This window comes from Branchiostoma lanceolatum, chromosome 7, assembly GCF_035083965.1.
Source record: "Branchiostoma lanceolatum isolate klBraLanc5 chromosome 7, klBraLanc5.hap2, whole genome shotgun sequence".
Taxonomy (NCBI): Eukaryota; Metazoa; Chordata; class Leptocardii; order Amphioxiformes; family Branchiostomatidae; genus Branchiostoma; species Branchiostoma lanceolatum.
The window spans coordinates 3464581-3483344 of NC_089728.1; the positions used below are offsets into that span (position 1 = coordinate 3464581).

The 18764-nt window shown below is 39.0% G+C and overlaps 1 protein-coding gene across 2 annotated transcripts in view; it reads right to left on the reverse strand.

Moving 5' to 3' along the window:
• The window catches only part of LOC136438593 (uncharacterized), a 42590-nt gene that overhangs the window by 5776 nt on the left and 18050 nt on the right, over positions 1-18764 (reverse strand). The window contains exons 3-7 of one of the 2 annotated variants that reach the window (XM_066433462.1): positions 7629-7749; positions 3125-3239; positions 2455-2591; positions 1211-1297; positions 239-265 (exon numbers count right to left, since the gene is read on the reverse strand). In XM_066433462.1, the coding sequence (XP_066289559.1) occupies positions 239-265; positions 1211-1297; positions 2455-2591; positions 3125-3239; positions 7629-7749 (487 nt within the window). The remainder of the gene's footprint in view (positions 1-238; positions 266-1210; positions 1298-2454; positions 2592-3124; positions 3240-7628; positions 7750-18764) is intronic. The other variant, XM_066433463.1, reaches the window with a different exon arrangement.

Here is an 18764-nt window from a genome sequence, read left to right on the forward strand (position 1 = left end):
ATTCTGTAGTACAGTAGAATTACAGAAAATATATCTGCGGTGTATTGGTTTCAACGCAAGTGGTCGCTGTGAAACCGGCAAAAATAAAACCACCGCAAACATTTCAAGATTTAGAGTACTACAGGGGGAGAGAATTTTAGATGTATTGCAGAAATTTCTTGTCTCTCTCAAGTTCTAAAACAGAGCTTCGGTGTTGCCATTGTATCAACGAATGGACGTGATATTCTCAATACTTTACCTGTGCTAGTTGTACGACGGAATATTCCTTGTGGCCGGAAAACAAGGTTGGTTTAGAAGTTGTACAGCTTTGTTGCATTACATTAGGAGCATTTAGCACCAACAATTCAATATCTATAGATAACATTACTGAGAGACCATACACGTACATGTCCAAAGATTCTAGGCAAAATATGCAGTAGCTGACATTGGGGTTTTAAGATCAGCATATAGGAAATAACAATTTTACAAAGCATGTTTGAGATTCATCTACAGAAGACATTAATGAAGTAGAATTTCAAGTTAGTGCATTGGGCTGGCAAAGCCTACTGTAGCAATAGCAAAGATCATCCAAATTCGTTCAAAACGTTTCCTTAAAAACATATTCCTTAAAAAGGCAAGGAAAAAGCCAAATGCTTAACCCATCGGACGAAATATCAGTTTCCTACAGAGAACAAAGCATGATCTGTAACTTTTTCTCTGCCTGTTTAATGCATATGCACTGAGATTGTTCATTGAAGAACTGTGCTTAAGTGAACCATTGTTGTTCACTTGTCAGTTTTTCTCCTTCTAGTACAATCCACTTCAAAGACATAGACTCAGCAAATTTTCCCCATTCATAAATGTGGCCAAAGCAGTCAGCAAATCAAACGTGTTAAAAACAATAAAGGACAATTCATTAGCGCGCAATCTAGAAAAAGGGAATGAAATTACATATAGATTACCCAATGTGTGGTATCCGCAGGGCACTTGCTGTTACAGGTTTTAGGGGTTTATTCTCTTCTATCCCTGGACACAAACTTATTTCAAGACAGGCATGACTAGGAATCATACATTAGTGATTCTTCATTCCTCATGAGAACAGATTTTGTGATAATACAGAAAGTGGATGACATTGGGTAGTGCACAAGATAAAGTAACACTACATCACATAGGGTTACAGGATACATCTTATGCACTTTCAACACCCAGTGATGAAATGACGAATACATACCTTCTGGCTTTTTGTAGAGCTTCTGGACTTGGTTGTCTATAATCTGCATAACTCGTTCTGACTCGAGTAATCTCTTTAGTTTACTCTCTGAAAAAACATCAGGGGATTTAGTAGTACTCAACTTTGGAAAAAAAGGTTTTTGGAAACTTAATTTCGGTTGATCCTATATCCGTAGATACTTTATCAAATCCGTTATATCATATACATGTATCATTGGAAACCTTATTCATTGCCCTTTACAATAATGTCCCATTTGTCATGATCTTACATATTACATTTTGCATTTTGTTCAATAGGGTACTACATCATTTCTTCTAAATCTTTATTACAGCATTCTATGTTCTTGAGCAGCATTCATTCATATACAGCACCAAATCATTAAAACATTGCCTACACAGCAAGTAAATACCATGGATGCCATCCTCAGCAGACACCAAATTTAATGTGAAAGCACAAAAAAACATGGTTAAAGAAATAAGATGCCTAAATTTTCAAAATAGCGACCATGAACTTTGTAATAAGAACTGAAGAAACAAAACATGGTATCACAGCCAAAAAGTCTTTTATTCCTGTATTCAAGATGTGCACAAAGTGACACTAGTGTGGTGCCGTTGTACAGTATCACTAAGCAAGTTGGCATCTACACTGAAAGCTACCACACTAGTGGCACTTCTATGATTGCACAACATATTTTCCCACTTTTGATATTTTCTTGTCATGTTGAGCATCTCTGGATGGGAACAAAATTTGTCTCTTTTTCTCTCTCCAAAATCGGCAACAAAAAAAAACATGCGCTGATGTCATCCATAGAATTTACTTGCTGTGGTCTAACATTTACAGCCAATTAATCTACTTGCTGTGGTCTAACAGCCAATTACAGTAACATGAAAAGAGCCCAAACTAACCACATCCTAGGGAGCCACCATCAGGTCCCAACATTTTACACTGAAAGTGCTTCTTTTGGAGCTACATGTGTAATACAAACACAACAAACAGAAAGAGATCATCGGATGTAATACATACAGAAGTAAAATAAAGACTACAAAGGACAAAAAAAGGAGGTGAAAACTGTAAAATAAATCTACAACCAAGTAGAAAAAGGAAAGTCACTGATAAAAGATATGAGAAGGTGGTTACTAACATAATTTCACGCTGCCAGAAACGAATCACAATGAAATGATGTAAAATTAGAAAGACAAAGCAAAGAAGATTTTGGAACAGTAAGTTTAATAAATATCACATACCTATTTGAAAAGCTGCCAAGAATTCTCCACTCTTCCGATGCATGTAATTTTCAAGGTACTCTGTTTCAAAGAAGGTCTCCAGTACAACGTTCTTCACTGTTTGTCTGATCTCCTTGAACTGTGAGGTGATGACTCCACTGGAAGGAAAAGGGTATTGAACAAACTGTGACATCATTGGCAACTGGAGTGCAATACTGTGTCAGACTGCCAGGTGGTGCTCATGCACAGTCCAGTCCACATGGGAAAATTGTACAATCTGTTCACTCTGGAGAAAAGCTTTTGCACATAAAATTGGACAACCTCCAATTTTTGTTATGCCACGTTTGTCCACAAAGCAATAAACAATGGATAAAAAGAGCAGACAGTGTTCTTCAGGGATGTCCCTGAAACACAATTGATAGTGGCCTCACAGTTGAGCTCCTAATTCTAGTCAGTTGGTAACTGGGAGACCCCGGTTCAATCCTAGCTTGGGGACATCTCGGTTGGGGCTGCAGCCGTATTTCGAAAGGGACGTAAAATTGGGGGTCCCGTGTTTGAGGAGGTGCCTCAAGCACATTAAAGGGAAAGGGCTAGCAACCCCTCCCTGTAAAAAGATACCCTGCTACTGAAACAGCAAGGAAACTTACAACCCTATGTGCAAGCGGCTGAATAAACAGACAGTTTTTCTCACCTGCCAATGAGCCCAGGTATTCTGTCAAACAGCATTTTGACGGCCAGCCAGTTGGTGACGCCTCCCGACACACTGAACAGCCCCATGGCCCGGAACACTTGCAGGAAGTTCATAGCTGCAACAACAGCAATACTTTCAGCACCGAGGTCAGATTCTCAACATTTCTTATTCACGCAAGATTTTTTATTCTATACAACATTTTTCTATTCATACAAGATTTATACAAAATTATATCTATTTATACAAGATTACTTATAAAAGACTTTCTTATTCTGGCTATGGAAACATTACATAAGAGTTGATGATAGGCAATAGTACGGTACCATAAATTATGAAACATTAGTGGTGGTTTTATTTTCACAGTTTTTGCGAAGCCATCCTCTTATACCACATAAACATAACACTGCAAATAAGTGCAGATGTACATTCTGAATCTTGCAGCTTGTCATAGCTCAGACAAGAGTCTGACAAAGGGCTTCTGAGCATTCACATGATGGAAGCTGACAACACAGTGCCTTGATATCCCAAAACCCCTATTTCAGCCTCTGACACAATACTGTAATTCAGTTTATCTTCACGGTAGCAAAATTTCACAGTGTAAGGAAAATGGACAACTTTAACTTCATGGTGGTGGCAAGTGATTTACAGCACGGATGTGTTAAGGAATCATAAATGATAAAAACAGTTTTTTTCATGGTGATGATAAGTTCATGGTACAGAGGCAGGGCTCGAAATTCAGTTTTGGGAATAGGTGCACTGGTGCACCCAACCAAAAAATTAGGTGCACCAAAAAATTTTTGGGTGCACCACATAAAATAGAATGTAACTACTCTAACCTCTCAAATAGAAGTACCCCCTGGAATAGAAGTACCCCCCGGACAAATCTTCAAAATGTAATATAATCAGTGACATATAACAAAAATCATCAGAGTACTTAAGTTAAATGTACCTGATCATATTTTCTAAAGACATCAACCACACAAAAAAAACAAATATGAACACAGTCCTTCCACAAAAGAAATATGTCTATAAACTTATGCTCCATAGCGTCGAAAACAAAGTGAGACGCTCGGATTTCGAGTTCCCGCGGTAAATCCCACAATGTTGAACAGAGATCGACTGTAAAAGTAGCTCAACGTCACAGACCGCACATACTAAGTAGTTACCCATTACGTGTTGACACTAGAAACCCGCGATGAACCGCCTAAATTGGGAAAATCTTACGATTATTTAAAAAAATGTAACCTTTGAAAATAAATATGGCCTTGTGTGTCTATCGTTGCCCAAAAAATATGATATTTCCATGCGTTTACGGTATCATTTTAAAGATCGGTATCCGCACTACGCAATATGCTGCTAGTTTTACTGTCGCCATGCCTGAGAGTGGCGGCCATGTTTCGCGATTTCGCGCTGTTGTTTACCGAATCATATCGGACATATTTCTGCCGTTTTAGAGATTTTGTGGCCTCAAAACACATATTACAAGGGAAGTTAAGTTATGATTGTTGTTTTAACGTGGTACATGTCTTCTGCGAACAAATAATTCTTCCGCCGCGCTGCCGATACTACGGATATAGTGGTCAGGAAATTATTATTCCCCGTGCAGGCGTGCACCCTACTCCACACGTTTTTGATCAGCGTGCTTTAGTTTACGATACAAACAGAGACTATCAAAGTTATTTATATGAAAATTGTATTTTAAAATGTCAATGTCGCATCTTTTTTTCCGGTTTACTTTGTAGCGTCATAGCGATATCGACCGATATGTTACGAGTGCCGCCAGGATACTTTTCACAAGGCCGTCAAAGCGGCGAGAAAATCAACGCCGGTAGGCCGAAAAATAGCGAATTACGAGCAAAAATACAGGGGAAATATGGGCAGATAAACCTTTAAGTTAACTTACGATTTTAGAGGGATTCCTGGTTTGCAAAGCCTCAATTTTTCAAAAAAATAATAAACGTACCGTCTAGAATAAGAACGTACCGGGTGGAACTATAGGCGAAAAAAAATAAACGTACCGGTACGTTTATTTGAGAGGTGAGAGTATTGTAGGTAAAACCTAATGACAAACCTTACTGTTCCAAGAACACTAAACCTTACTGTTCCTCTTCATGCTCGTTTGGCACGCGATCTCGGCACGCAGTTTTGAAGCTTTCAAAATCGAAATTAACTCAAATTCTAACATCAAAATCTTAAACAAGTACTACAACAAAAATTTTATTATTTTCTTACACTTAGATGTCAAGAATATGCTGTCTACTAGTGTGCAGTGATACCTTTACACATAAAACCGTACGAAAATATTTGGGTGCACCAGTGCACCCACAGTAAAAAATTAGGTGCACAGCTCCAAAATTGGGTGCACACAGGTGCACATGCACCCAGTATTTCGAGCCCTGAGAGGTGACCATGAAATCAGTGAACATAAAATGCTACAAGATTCAGAATAGCAGTCTGCAATTAGTCTTTACTTGACAATACATTGTACATCTTTAGGCCACACCAATTTATTTCCTTGTTTCTTGCACATTTTGAAGTACAAAGTTAGCAAGGAGTCAAGATGAAAACAGAAGGCAGGGAGGAAAAATTGCATTTTACTAAATTGTATATTCACTCCCTGAAACTGTGTATATCAAGGTACGGATTTCAGGCTATGTTTTACATTTCAATCTAGCATTACAGTACAGTATATGCCAATTATTTGTATACCTTTTTTCTGTATATTTCGTCTTTCTGTATAGAATTCCAAAACACCAAACCATTTACCATCCACTCAATTGTAAAAACAATGCATATCTGTATAGCCCATAATCGTAAAGTTCGGTGTATCGTATAGAATCTTGTCCGATTTTATCGTAAAATGACCCACAACTATAGGCTAAATTTCGGATTTGCGTTGTAGTTTCGGGAGTGGGTACGCCGTCTACCGTTCAACAATCACACTCTTTTGTTACTTGCTATTGTCATGCTTGCAAACAATCGGTATCGGTGCCTTTGACATACGGTGATCTCATTAAAACCTGTTTTTCAAGACTCAAGCGACGAAAGTGAATAAAAATACGAAAAGAAAAACACGACTTTTGTCGGAGCATTTGAGCCTCTACGCTGTATTTTGCCGCGATTTACCGGTATTTGTGGCCGTATTCGACGGAGAACCCATTCCTTAGACTCTTTCCCCGTGAAAATTCTGCTTATGTAGCGTAGATGAATCCTATTTTACGTCGCGATTTCGGAAAAAATAAGAGGCGAGGGCCGGGTGACGCTGGGCGGCCATCTTTGTTTACTCATTGATATGCATTTTTCTACGCGCTGATTGGTTTACGTCATAAAACCCGTGCCCTGATTGGTTGACTGTAAGATTGCACGTGATCAACATGCGGCGGGAGTTTTTATTTGACAGGAGTTTCCCACGCAGTTCGGGCTTATCTGAACAAAATAGATTGCGAATTTAATCCAATATGGTGACGTTAAGATCGACGAAAAGGTCGGATTGTACTTTGATTAAAATTTTGCAAAATAAAGTTGCGATATCGATAGTGTGTTTGTGTGTCTTGCTAATAATCCTATTCACCCCCCCCCCCTCCCCTCCTTCGGGACGTCAATATCGCTAGTTCGGACAGTCGTATAGTTCGGGGAGTCGTATAATTTGCGCTGACAAATGGGCTATACAGATATGCGGAATCTACTGTATTTATAAAAACCGAGAACCAACAAATAGAATTGTGTACAAGTGTGGCCTTTAAAAGATAAATTTATTGGAAATTCTACTTCCGATGCTGAAACCGTGTATATCAAGGTACGGCTTTCAGGCTCTGTTTTGTATTTAAATCTAGCATTATTTATAAAAATCCGAGAACCAACAAAAAGAATTGTGTACAAGTGTGGCCTTTAAAAAGATGAATTTATTGAAAATTCTACTTTCAATACTGAAACTGTGTGTATCAAGATACGGCTTCCAGACTCTATTTCATATTTCAATCCAGCATTATTTTCAAAATCCGAGAACCAACAAGTAAAATTGTGTACAAGTGTGGCCTTTAAAAATATGAATTTATTGGAAATTCTACTTTCAATGCTAAAACTGTGTATATCAAGATACGGCTTCCAGACTCTATTTTGTATTTAAATCTAGCATTATCTATAAAAATCCGAGAACCAACAAATAGAATTGTGTACAAGTGTGGCATTTAAAAGTTTATTGTAAATTATTTTTTGGATGATGTACTTAATGATGTATTCATGTATTCATTTATCTATTTATTTTGACTTATTATTTATGATTGTGTTGATAAAGTTCATGTTAAGTTTCTTTTGTACTCTTCCCCCTCCACTTTTAAACCTTGTTGAAAAGCGGTCTGTGTGGCTGAACAAGCATTCGTAACGGTGTCGCGACTATCCTACTTGTATTGTGTTATCTGTGAGTAGACAAGAATTGGAGTTCTCTTCGGAACTTGTGAAGAAGAGAATAAAGGCTTTGGCTTGACTAAATACATCAGCGTCTCACCGTGCTGCGGCACCCTGGCGTCGTTTTTGAAGATCTCCACCAGCGTGATCCCGACGATCATGGCCACCAGGCAGATGAGGTTACTGACCTCGCCGACGTGGAAGTAGTCTCTTATCCTAAACTGTACGGAGACAAAAGAAGAACGTTTGGTCAGACATTTTCTGTCTCCTGTATAATAATAATAATAAGAGAATGATTCATTGGTCAGAAATTACCCGTGCACAATCACATGATACACAACAGATACATATTTGCTCCACATTTGCACTTTGTGGAACTGTCGCAAGGGTCTGGGAGGCTGCCATTTGGCGCCAGCAGGTGACCTCAATGTGACCTTCCCCAACCAAAGTCAGGTGCACCCATTCACACCTGGGTGGAGTGAGGGAAGTCCTGTTAAGTGCCTTTCCCAAGGGAACAACATCGGGGCATAGCAGTGGTTTCGAACCCGGGACCTCTTGGCTCTGGGCGAAACACCCTACCGATTGCGCCACACGATTCATCCTAGAAATGTGTAGGATGAATTAAAGGCCTGCAAACTACAAGACAAAGTTTCAAACCATTGTTGGTAACTTGCTCTGTATTTGTGTCTGTATCTGTGTAGCCGGTATAACATCCCTTTAGCATAACGCACCAACTTTGCAGCACACAGCCCAGCAGCAGCTGGATATATTACTCAAAATGACCCGTTATAACTAACCAGTGCAACTAAAAAATGCTAAAAAATTATTTATCACAATACATACTATATTTTGCTTTGTGTAGAAATAGTTTGCATATTTCACTTTAATTCCATCAAAAAGGCAGACAAGTTTCATTAAGGATTTTAAAAATGTTTCCAATGAGCAGCAGCTGCTTATATTTCTAAACTTTAAAAAAATCATAACTTTGTTTCCATTGAGAGAGTAGTAGATATCTCTCAGCTCCCCCAGAGCAGTTTCAAACATATCTACTTCTCCTCCAGTTACCTTCATGCCACGCTGGCCATTCAGTAAAGAGGCCTCTCCTGTGACTACTATCGATCACCACAAAGTCAATTTGGCCTTTTTGAGAGCAGGCCTCCTGATAAGTGCCTCCTCAACCCCTGCCAAGTACAACTTGATACTACTTATTACGGATTAGCATACAGCGCGACTTAACAACTTGACAATCCCCCCAGCTGGACCCTTTTGGGAAAAACCATCTTGGCTTACGAATTCTCCGCGGAGGAAATACTTAACGTTGTACTGATTACGTATAATGTATTGCCCACCTCCCTGAGGGGTCCTCTAAGAGCCGATTCCTCGCATCGTCTCCCAAGGGCATTCTTGTCACGGTTAACCACACTTTCCCCATGAATAGCAAATGCCATTTGCGTCAGAGCTATAAATACATGTCGGCCCAAACCTTTTTCACATTCCGTCTCTCCTTGGCACCTGTCTGTCTGGAGGAATAACCCACCACGTTTGCCACCTTTATTTCAAAACCTTAACTGGGTTACATTTCAGAGTCCTGTTCTAACAGTTATACGAAAAATGGGGACATGTGAATCTATTGGAAATCAATAAAGTCTAATCTTTGATTAAGGACCGGCAGATGTGACCAGAATTCTACGCAGAGTGAAAAAAGACTTCAACGTAAAATATGATCAGAACTAATTGCTTTGAAAATGTTGCTCATGGATAAATGCAAATGATTAGAGGTCGGTAATGGGGATATGATTTGTCAGCTATTTGTATTGATCATATTATCTACACAGAAAGTACCATAAAAGGAATATAATAAACGTTGTTCCAAATCACACAAAATGGCTGAGCAAGATATACTGTAAATGTGGAAATTTTTGCATTGGTCCAGTGTTTGCAGTTTTCATAATAACCTCTTTCCCGCAAACTTAAAACCACTGTGAAAATGCTTGTTCTGTCTTCTGCCAGCCTACCCCCTTGTTTCTCCCTGCTGCAAAATGAGATTCTTGGTATCTAAAGTAGCATCAGAGCTTTCAGGCACAAAAGATTATCTACTGTAAAACATGAAGAAAAAAACTAGTTGCCCTACAACTGAAAGAAGGATACTGTGGTCAAATGCATTTTCATTGTACCTCCAAAAATATTGGGAAAGACTTTGACTTAAAGTATCAATCTTAAAACCTTATCAAATTCTTGTTAAATTCTTCGAACATCAATTTTCAAGATACTGCCAATTACTCTATGCCTAGGCCACACCAATTTCATTTCTTGGTTAACGGAATTTCTAAAAAAATGCTACATTGGAAAATCAACATGAAAACAGAATCTCAGAGGAAAGTTTGTACTTTGGTGCACACAGTTTCAGGGAGTGAACAGGGTCAGGTGCAAGTTTTCACGCCAGCCCTCTGTTTTAATGATGTCCTTGTGCTAAAATTAAAAAAAATCTGTTAACCAAGAAATTAAATTGGTATGGCCCTACCACATTAAAAAAAAAGTGTTATCGAAGCCTTCTTAAGGATGTCTTGCACACCTGGATATCTGAATTAATTCGAAGCATACACACCTCAGGGATTACTGATGCTGCTTCTATAGATGTCTTTACATCAGGGCTGTCTCCAGCTTTAAATTTTTTTCCCTCCCACTCATTGCTTGGGAACCGATTTTTTAATTTTCATTGTTGAATTTGTCATTTTAAGCTTAGAAAAATACATGTTCATCAGTTTTATCTCATGAAATTGATATTTTTGGGACGGAAGGGGTTACATTTTTTCCCTCCCAACAAGCAAATTTCTGTCCTGGAGACAGCCCTGCTCTACGCCTACCACATTAAAAAAAAGTGTAATCGAAGCCTTCTTAAGAATGTCTAGCACACCTGGATATCTGAAGCAAACACACCTCAGGGATTACTGATGCTGCTTTTGTAGATGTCTTTAAATCCACACAGCTTTTTCAATTTGTGGACACCTGGTGGAATTATGAGAATTGACGTTAAATCTAGCAAACCTTTTATCAGTCTGAATGACTTTTAGGCTGATACACTGTGTTATTAGGGCTGAAGCTGTCTGCAAAGATTTAAATACCAACATAGCTCATATAAAACAAACCCTGGCTCAAATAAAACAAGTGAGACAGTAAAAGCACAATAGTCTATGACCCGTCTGATGTGCGACTGCACAACTTGACCTTGAACCGCACTATTACGACCTCCGTTGCTCCATTATTGAAACAACATGACTTGTTGATTGCCTCATTTTCCAGTAAATAATCGCAGTCATAAAGTTTGTATGAAGTTCTGAACTGCTAGAAGTCTTGAACGTGCCAGTAGGGGATGTCTGGGGTCGTTGGGGTCGCCTATCCAATCGTTCGGCAGATGGGGGTCAGGCAGGTACATTTGTCACCTTGACCTTTCAATCTCAAGGAGCCTTGAAGAAGTTGGTAAATACCAGATTTACTCCAAATAATAGTCACACAAGCAACTGGATATGATTTTGGAAAATCATTTTTTCCAGAATCGTATCCAGTTCCTTGAGTAACTATTATTTGGCATATCATATTATCTGGATGTCTAACCTTCATCAATATAGCAGATTTACTGGTCTTCTTAAAACTATCTGGATTGTTGTTAAATAGGCATCTATCTTGATGATGGTAGTTATCAATGCATGTTATGTGTATCAATACAGGTTCATGTGAAAAAAATGCTGTGACTTAAAAATTATTCATCACAATACACACTATATTTTGCTTTGTGTAGAAATAGTTTGCATATTTCACTTTAACTCCATCAAAAAGGAAGACAAGTTCCATTCGGCCACACCAATTTTATAAATAGTCTGGGGTAAAGATAAGGGTTTACATAACATAAAGAATAAGAGAAATTATTCAAGTTTCAGCTTTGTATGGCTCATTTTATGCAATGCACCCCTTCTTTGATCTAGTATTATAATTTCAGTAACAAAATTACCTTTTGCCATGTAACATATGGATTGATATTGAGAAATAGTTTTATAAATGAAAACTTATAACTTATGATCAATGTGACCACACATTTTAGGTATGTGCAGGTCTTTATAATCTATTTTGGTGGCTATTGAGTTTTACAACTGAACAGATAGTAAAATTGGGAGTTTAAATTTGTGAATGGGAATAGTGACCCAATTTTTTTTTTTTTTCAAAATGGGAAAAATAGGACAGGCTATTCCGAGAAGCAACAAATTAAATTGGCATGGCCTTACCAAATATATCATAAAACGAAATTGATTAGGTGACCTCGTTACATCAGGCTTCAAAACTTAAATCTAGAATGCTGGAATGACAGGGATAAATAACAAATAAGGTGTTTGTATGGTAGACCTATTTCCACTCCTCACACACAGCTATCATCTGTGGCTGGCCCACATGTATAGGAGAAGGGATATTGATCAAGTGACAGAGAAGGCCAATCAGCTAATGCATCGGGGAAACCTATACGCCATCTGCTCAGATTAAACGTTCTGCCCTCGCGATCGGAAAAAGGGCTCATCGGGAGGGCATGGAACACAACTAGAGAATTGGCCTCAAGGAAGATATACCGGTAGATTTTGAACTCGTCTGTTCGTTCATTCGTCATCTGTTCATTCATTCGTTTAGACCCTTGTAGTGACTAGTGGCACATAGGGCAGCAATTTGTTGTTTCAGTATATTGTTATAGGGAGGGGTTGGTAGCCCTTCCCCTTTAACGTGCTTGAGGCACCTCCTCGAACTCGAGACCGGGCCCCATTTTATGCCCCTTCCAAAAGATGGGTGCAGCCCCAACAAAGATGTGCCAACCCACGATTGAACCGGGATCTCACAGGTACCAACTAATGGGAACATGGAGCTCATCTGTGAGGCTCAGCCACAGGGACATCCGCAGATTTTGCTTTGGTAGTAAATGACCACTGGCTGATACCCAGCACCCAGTGCACCACTGGCCTAAAAATATCAGCAGGAAGTGTGATTAGCATCTTTTCTGCACCAGGAGGCCTTAAGTACAGAGCTCATGTTCTATGATGCATACTTATGAGGCAAGCAGCAAAAATCAATGCTTGTTTAGCAGCTGGCACAAATTCTGGACCTAAAAATGTCCATTACAGTAGCTGACACTGGTAGTATTTAAAGGTGATACAAAGGCTGGAGATTGGTTATTTTCAACTAGTAGTAGGTGTGCACAAAGCTCACGGTTGGACGTAAGAAAAGAATTTGTCCATTGGCTTTTATACTGTACATTTATTACTTATTAAACGTTATGAAGTGCGTTCAAATCATTCTATGGAAGCCTGTGTGACACAAGAAAAGCATGTGGGATACCGTAAAACAAGACCAGTCTGGAACACCCATATCAAACTTTATTACAGCTCAGGAATAAAGAAAGGCATAAAGCTTTTTAGAATATAATTTTCTTTTTGGTCAGAACAGTAATCAGAATGTTTTACATACTCTCCAAGCAGAGGTAAGGTCGGCTTATTTTCTACGTATTTTCGTGGTATTTTATAATAATAATAACTAACCGTCAACTAGAGCTACTTCTAATCTAAATAGTTGCTATTGGGTTTGATTTCGTTTTTGTGTACAGTGGAATATGAAATTTCCTACGTTTTAGGAGATACATGCATTGACTGGTGTTAACAGAAAGACAGTTCTTTATATATTTTTTTTGTTGGGTCTTCCTCAGACCCCCCCCCCCCAAATACAGCGAAAATACATCGAAAATACCCCAATCTTACCTCTGCTTGGAGAGTATTTTTTACAGACATTTTCCTGACAATTCAAAGAACAGCCCTTGGTATTTGTTAAATGTCATATTCTGAAGTTTTGATTAAATGTAAATTTTACCTGAACACATACTTAGCTCAAACCAAGTATAATGTACTCCAATGAAAAAAAATGGCTTTAAGCAAAAACACACGGCTAGTACCGAGCCCTAGAATTCAAGCATCTAGTTCGCACATGTACACTACTGCCATCCTCTTGGCAAGGGAAAAGTCCAGAAATCTTTGGAAATATATGCGGCAAACACGTCTAATAAATAACCACAAAAAGGCAGTAGCTACAATGTCAACAACAAAACAAATATGCTACATGCAGCATATTTTTCGATTTCATTTGAGGAGGATACTTCAATCGGTCATGCATTGATTAGTTAATGTAGATAAGGCCGTACTCACATAGATATATAGGATATACGGTTTTTCGAGAAATCGTATGCAACATTTTTAAAGATTCCATAATAACATTGACGAAAAGTCATGCATTAGTTGCATGAACTAAATGCCTATTTCATAGCAACCACTAACATTTCAAATCTACAACAATAACTCAGTAACCTTTATAATTTAGACATAGAATTGTTTTGAAGAAGCCCAGGAACATCTGGAGGTTCCATCCCCAGGGAGGTTAATAGTCTTTAGTGACACCATCATTCTGAAGAGGAGAAAAATGAAAGAAATCGACCAGGCATGGGATGAGGGCTTCTGAAGAGACATGACAGTCTGTCACGCTGCGCAGCGTCCATAGTGAAATTATTTTTGGGTTTCAAAAAGGGTTATGGTTTCACCGGATAAGTATTGCGAATCATTGATTAATTACATCAATTTTGTTGTCACATCTGTAACTACTGGCATAGGGTGTGGGCATGGTGTGCTATTATTAGCCTATGACTATCACAGTCAAATAAGATTAGTTCCTTTCTGTTATGAGTAAAGAAAATAATCATATGAGAAAACACTATAGAAGGAAGATTTAGTCTAGAAGGTACATGTACATATAGTGCATGGGTTTTTTATCAATTTTTTTGCTACCTTGTTACTCACACACTCACTCATCTCTGCCGCTTTTCAGTACATCCCTCCCAAAAGTATTATTCCATCTTCATTCTTTTAAGAAAAGAAAGAAGACATGTATGTTCCTAAATCTAACTAATAACTGTCTGACCGCGATGCATGGACAATGATGTGATAAAACATCAGGAACACTGATGAAAGATGTCGGATGGACATCTGATTCATCTGGTATTTTTATAATTGTAATCCAGTTGTCTGGATTGAATTAAAATATCATTCTTCATATCATTCCCGGATGACTAATATTCACAAACCTAACATCAGAAACAGTGTCTAAAAGATGGCTTCTTTCATGCATTAGTTGCATGAACTAAATGTCTGATTTCCTTTAAGAGGCTCTTGAAGTAACGGAAATGAACAAAACGAATGGACACGGACCATGAACCAGCTTTTGCCTTACTGTATGTTGTATGTTGTAGCAATTGTATATTGTTGTACCATAAATTTGTAATGCTATATGTTGATAGAGTTATTAGGACTCTAATAATGAATGTGTATCTCTGCTATATTGTATCCGACCCTTCCCTCTTCACTCATGACCTCAATGAAAAGCGGCCTGCATGCCGATTTGAGCTTATCATGAATAAACAAAGGTTAAAAAAAACAAACTTTTTTGCTAAAAGACACAGTCATGAGAAACAAGCAACTGAGTTGACTATGCCCTACAGGCCAAGTCGATATCATTTTGCTGTCAGATATGCCAAGTTACACACCAATGCGACGACGGGAACGCGAACGCGAAACAAAAGCATTTCCAATACTCCCAGAAGGAGGTCATCCTCCTTCCCGGAGTAACAACAGAAACAGTGTCTAAAAGATGGCTTCTTTTTTGCTAGAAGAAACAATCATGAGAAAGAAGCAACTGAGTTGACTCTGCCCTACAGGCCAAGTCGAGTAACAAGCAACTGAGTTGACTCTGCCCTACAGGCCAAGTCGAGAAACAAGCAACTGAGTTGACTCTGCCTACAGGCCAAGTCGAGAAACAAGCAACTGAGTTGACTCTGCCCTACAGGCCAAGTCGAGAAACAAGCAACTGAGTTATCTCTGCCCTACAGGCCAAGTCGAGAAACAAGCAACTGAGTTGTCTCTGCCCTACAGGCCAAGTCGAGGAACAAGCAACTGAGTTGACTCTGCCCTACAGGCCAAGTCGAGAAACAAGCAACTGAGTTGACTCTGCCCTACAGGCCAAGTCGATACCATTTTGCTGTCAGACTGCGGGGACAACTAGTCCACTTTGCCTGATGAAATTTGCATATAATTTTGGCGGTGGCAGCCAATAAGCATTGATCACAGTTGCTCTCCTAAGCAATTCTCCAAAGAAAATTGTACTACATAGCAGTTTGAAATAATAATGAGAAATTTTCTCTTTGACAGGAACTGCTCTGGGGCTTAGTCAATAACTACTACATTTTCAGCACCACGGCCAGCCTTTATAACATGTTGGAATATTTTGAATCGAAGCCTTTAGATCTTACCAATTTGCCTGTTGATAGGCAAAATAGGAAATACAAAATAAAGACTGTCACATCTTTCTACACGTCTATTCCAAACTATACACCTTTTCCGACAAATGCACGACATCCGTGACATATTTCCTGAGTCTACAACCTTGAGCCATTACTTTGCATTAAGCTATTGTATCCTCCGCATTGGGAAACTACTTAACTTTCATTCTTCTTGAGACTGGGATGAATATTCTGATTCCATCTGGCGACAGCCGGTCTGTAGTTTAACAGCTGACATTTATACAGATATCACACCATTTATCGTAATTTTCTATCGTCTCAAAAGGTCTATGGTTGGCATAGAGACAAATTAGGAATATTTCTGTATCAAACCTTTTTTGTCCGAAAACTAAAGAAAATATCAAGTTAACTGCCTTTTTGAGCATGAGACTAGTTACTATATAGCTAAATTTGTCTGAATGAAACTCAAATAAGGAGGCAGGCGCCTTGGCTGACCTCTGACCTAACCTTGTCATACAATATGTATAAGGTATGCCTCAATCCAAACAGCCTTGAATGTGACTTTGAATCATGAATAATTTCTACATGACTCTCACTAAAACTTTTAATAGAAACTGATCGAAAATGGGGTAAGGGGTTGAATGTATACTTTGTATGAGCAAGGGAGTTGCGGGAGCTGATTGAATTAGATATAGTCTGGAGAGGGTTGCGGTAAAATTGGAAGTGACACTCGTATTGATTTTGCAGATTAAATTGCAGACACAATTATTTCCTTGGCACACACACTCCGGTGCACACCTGTGTGGCGGTCTGGCGGATTAATATCGGTAATGCTGACTCAGCGCTTCTTTCCCCTGCTTGTAGGGAACCTCTATCAGGCTACGCGGATTGCTAGAAAAATACTGTAAATGCAGAAATGTTCACGGTGGTTTTATGTTCGCGGTTTTTGTGGCGACCGTTTTACCACGAACTTAAAACCACCACAAACATTTTTGTCCAATACAGTAGCAGTATGTGACTATAGCGCTGCTGCAAACTTAAAACCACCGCAAACACATTTTCGCCTTAGTGCGAATTAAAAACCATGCAAACTTAAATACATTTACAGTAGTAGAAATTGGCCAAATAGAGCGAATAGTATGCTATGTGAGTCAGCTACTGAGATAGGGACAATAGGCCAATTTCTATTTTTCCAGCAATCCACTTAGCCTGGTAGAGGCTAGGATGTTGGGAACAAATTGGAGACATCTTGGTCTTCACCTAAATAAGGACACCATTTTTCATTGAAAGAGACCAGGACTTATATTTGCACCAGCTTATGTAGAAATCGGCTATGTTACGATACACATCTAGTGGCAAAAACATGGGAAAATGCCAGCTGCGTGTGTGAAGACCCACCTTCCTGAGGAGGGATGGGAAGCAGTGAAGTGTGTAAACACCCAATAAGATGGATGAAGCCATCAACAGCTCTGATGATGTCAGGGGCGTGGGGGTGTCTGGTTCAAGAATACAGATATCTTTAGAACGTAATGGTAAGACATGTACAACAGGGAATGTAGAAGAAGATACTGTACTTTTGCTTCCTTTTGTTTGTTTCTCAAGTTAAGGCCACACTAATTCGATTTCTTGGTTAAAGGATTTTTTAAATAAAATTTTAGCACGAGGACATCATGAAAACAGAAGGCTGGGGTGAAAACTTGCACCTGACCCTGTTCACTCCCTGAAACTGTGTGCACCAAAGTACAAACATTATTCTGAGATTCTGTTTTCATGTTGATTTTCCAATCTAGCATATTTTTTAAAATCCGTTTAACGTTGGGTAACCTAAATTCGTGGGGTACTTAAAGTCGGGATTTTTCGAAAACGGGGTATTTAGGGATATGTGCTACATGCAAAATCAGTTATAACGCCAGCAATGCAAAGCAGATAGACTAACGTATTCAGAACACTGGCTGAAAAGCTTCGATAACCATGCATTAGAAGTTGGCGACGTCAAAAACTCTCCGTCCCTTATTGACAGAGTCTGGGGGCTTCGTGGGAGAATCACCCAGCACGGTTGTTCGCTGGTTTATAAGACAAATGTCACATCTCCTGCCTGCTAAACACAATTATTTATAAGACAACTTATTACAATCTCTTTTGCTAACCTGCAACTATATTCTAAGTGTGATCAATCATCAACACTCCTCTCTGTTGCTACAACCTACGGCACGTGTATTTTCCCGCCGCCATATTGTTAACCAGAATCCTGTTGTCAAACAGACGACAAAGGTTTGTGAGGAACACTTTTTTGTCTAAATGCTGCGTGTGATAGTGGACTGAGGAAGATATTTTCCTCAAAGTTTGCTCCTAACACAACAAGGAACACATGGACATAGTAGTATTACCATTGCTACGGCATCCAGCTAACTTCCCATGAATAATGTAACGTTACACGTTGCCCGATGATGACGATGGGCCGACTTTGAGTGAAGTTCTACCGACTCAACACACGGGTTGTTCCCGAACTGGCCTGATGTGTGCGGTACGGCCGTTTCTTCGTGTATTTTTTTTACTTGGACACGTCTATATCCATAGCACTCTCCTCAAGCCAAGGATAGAACGAATAGCTGCTGTATAAAATGTGATTAGCGGTAAGATATTCAAGACGAATCTTCTCTCCCGAATTAATGTGCCCCCCTGTCCGACAGCACCACAATTGTGCGTGCGGCGCACGGTAGTTTCAAGTTGAAATATTATGGTGTCAGCACGACTAGAGACAAAATCTACCATATATATGATTAGTGCAAAGATAGTACATGATACTGACAGAATAATAGAAAAAAAGGATGGTTTATTGTTCTGCTAGATTGATTTCAGTCAACCATT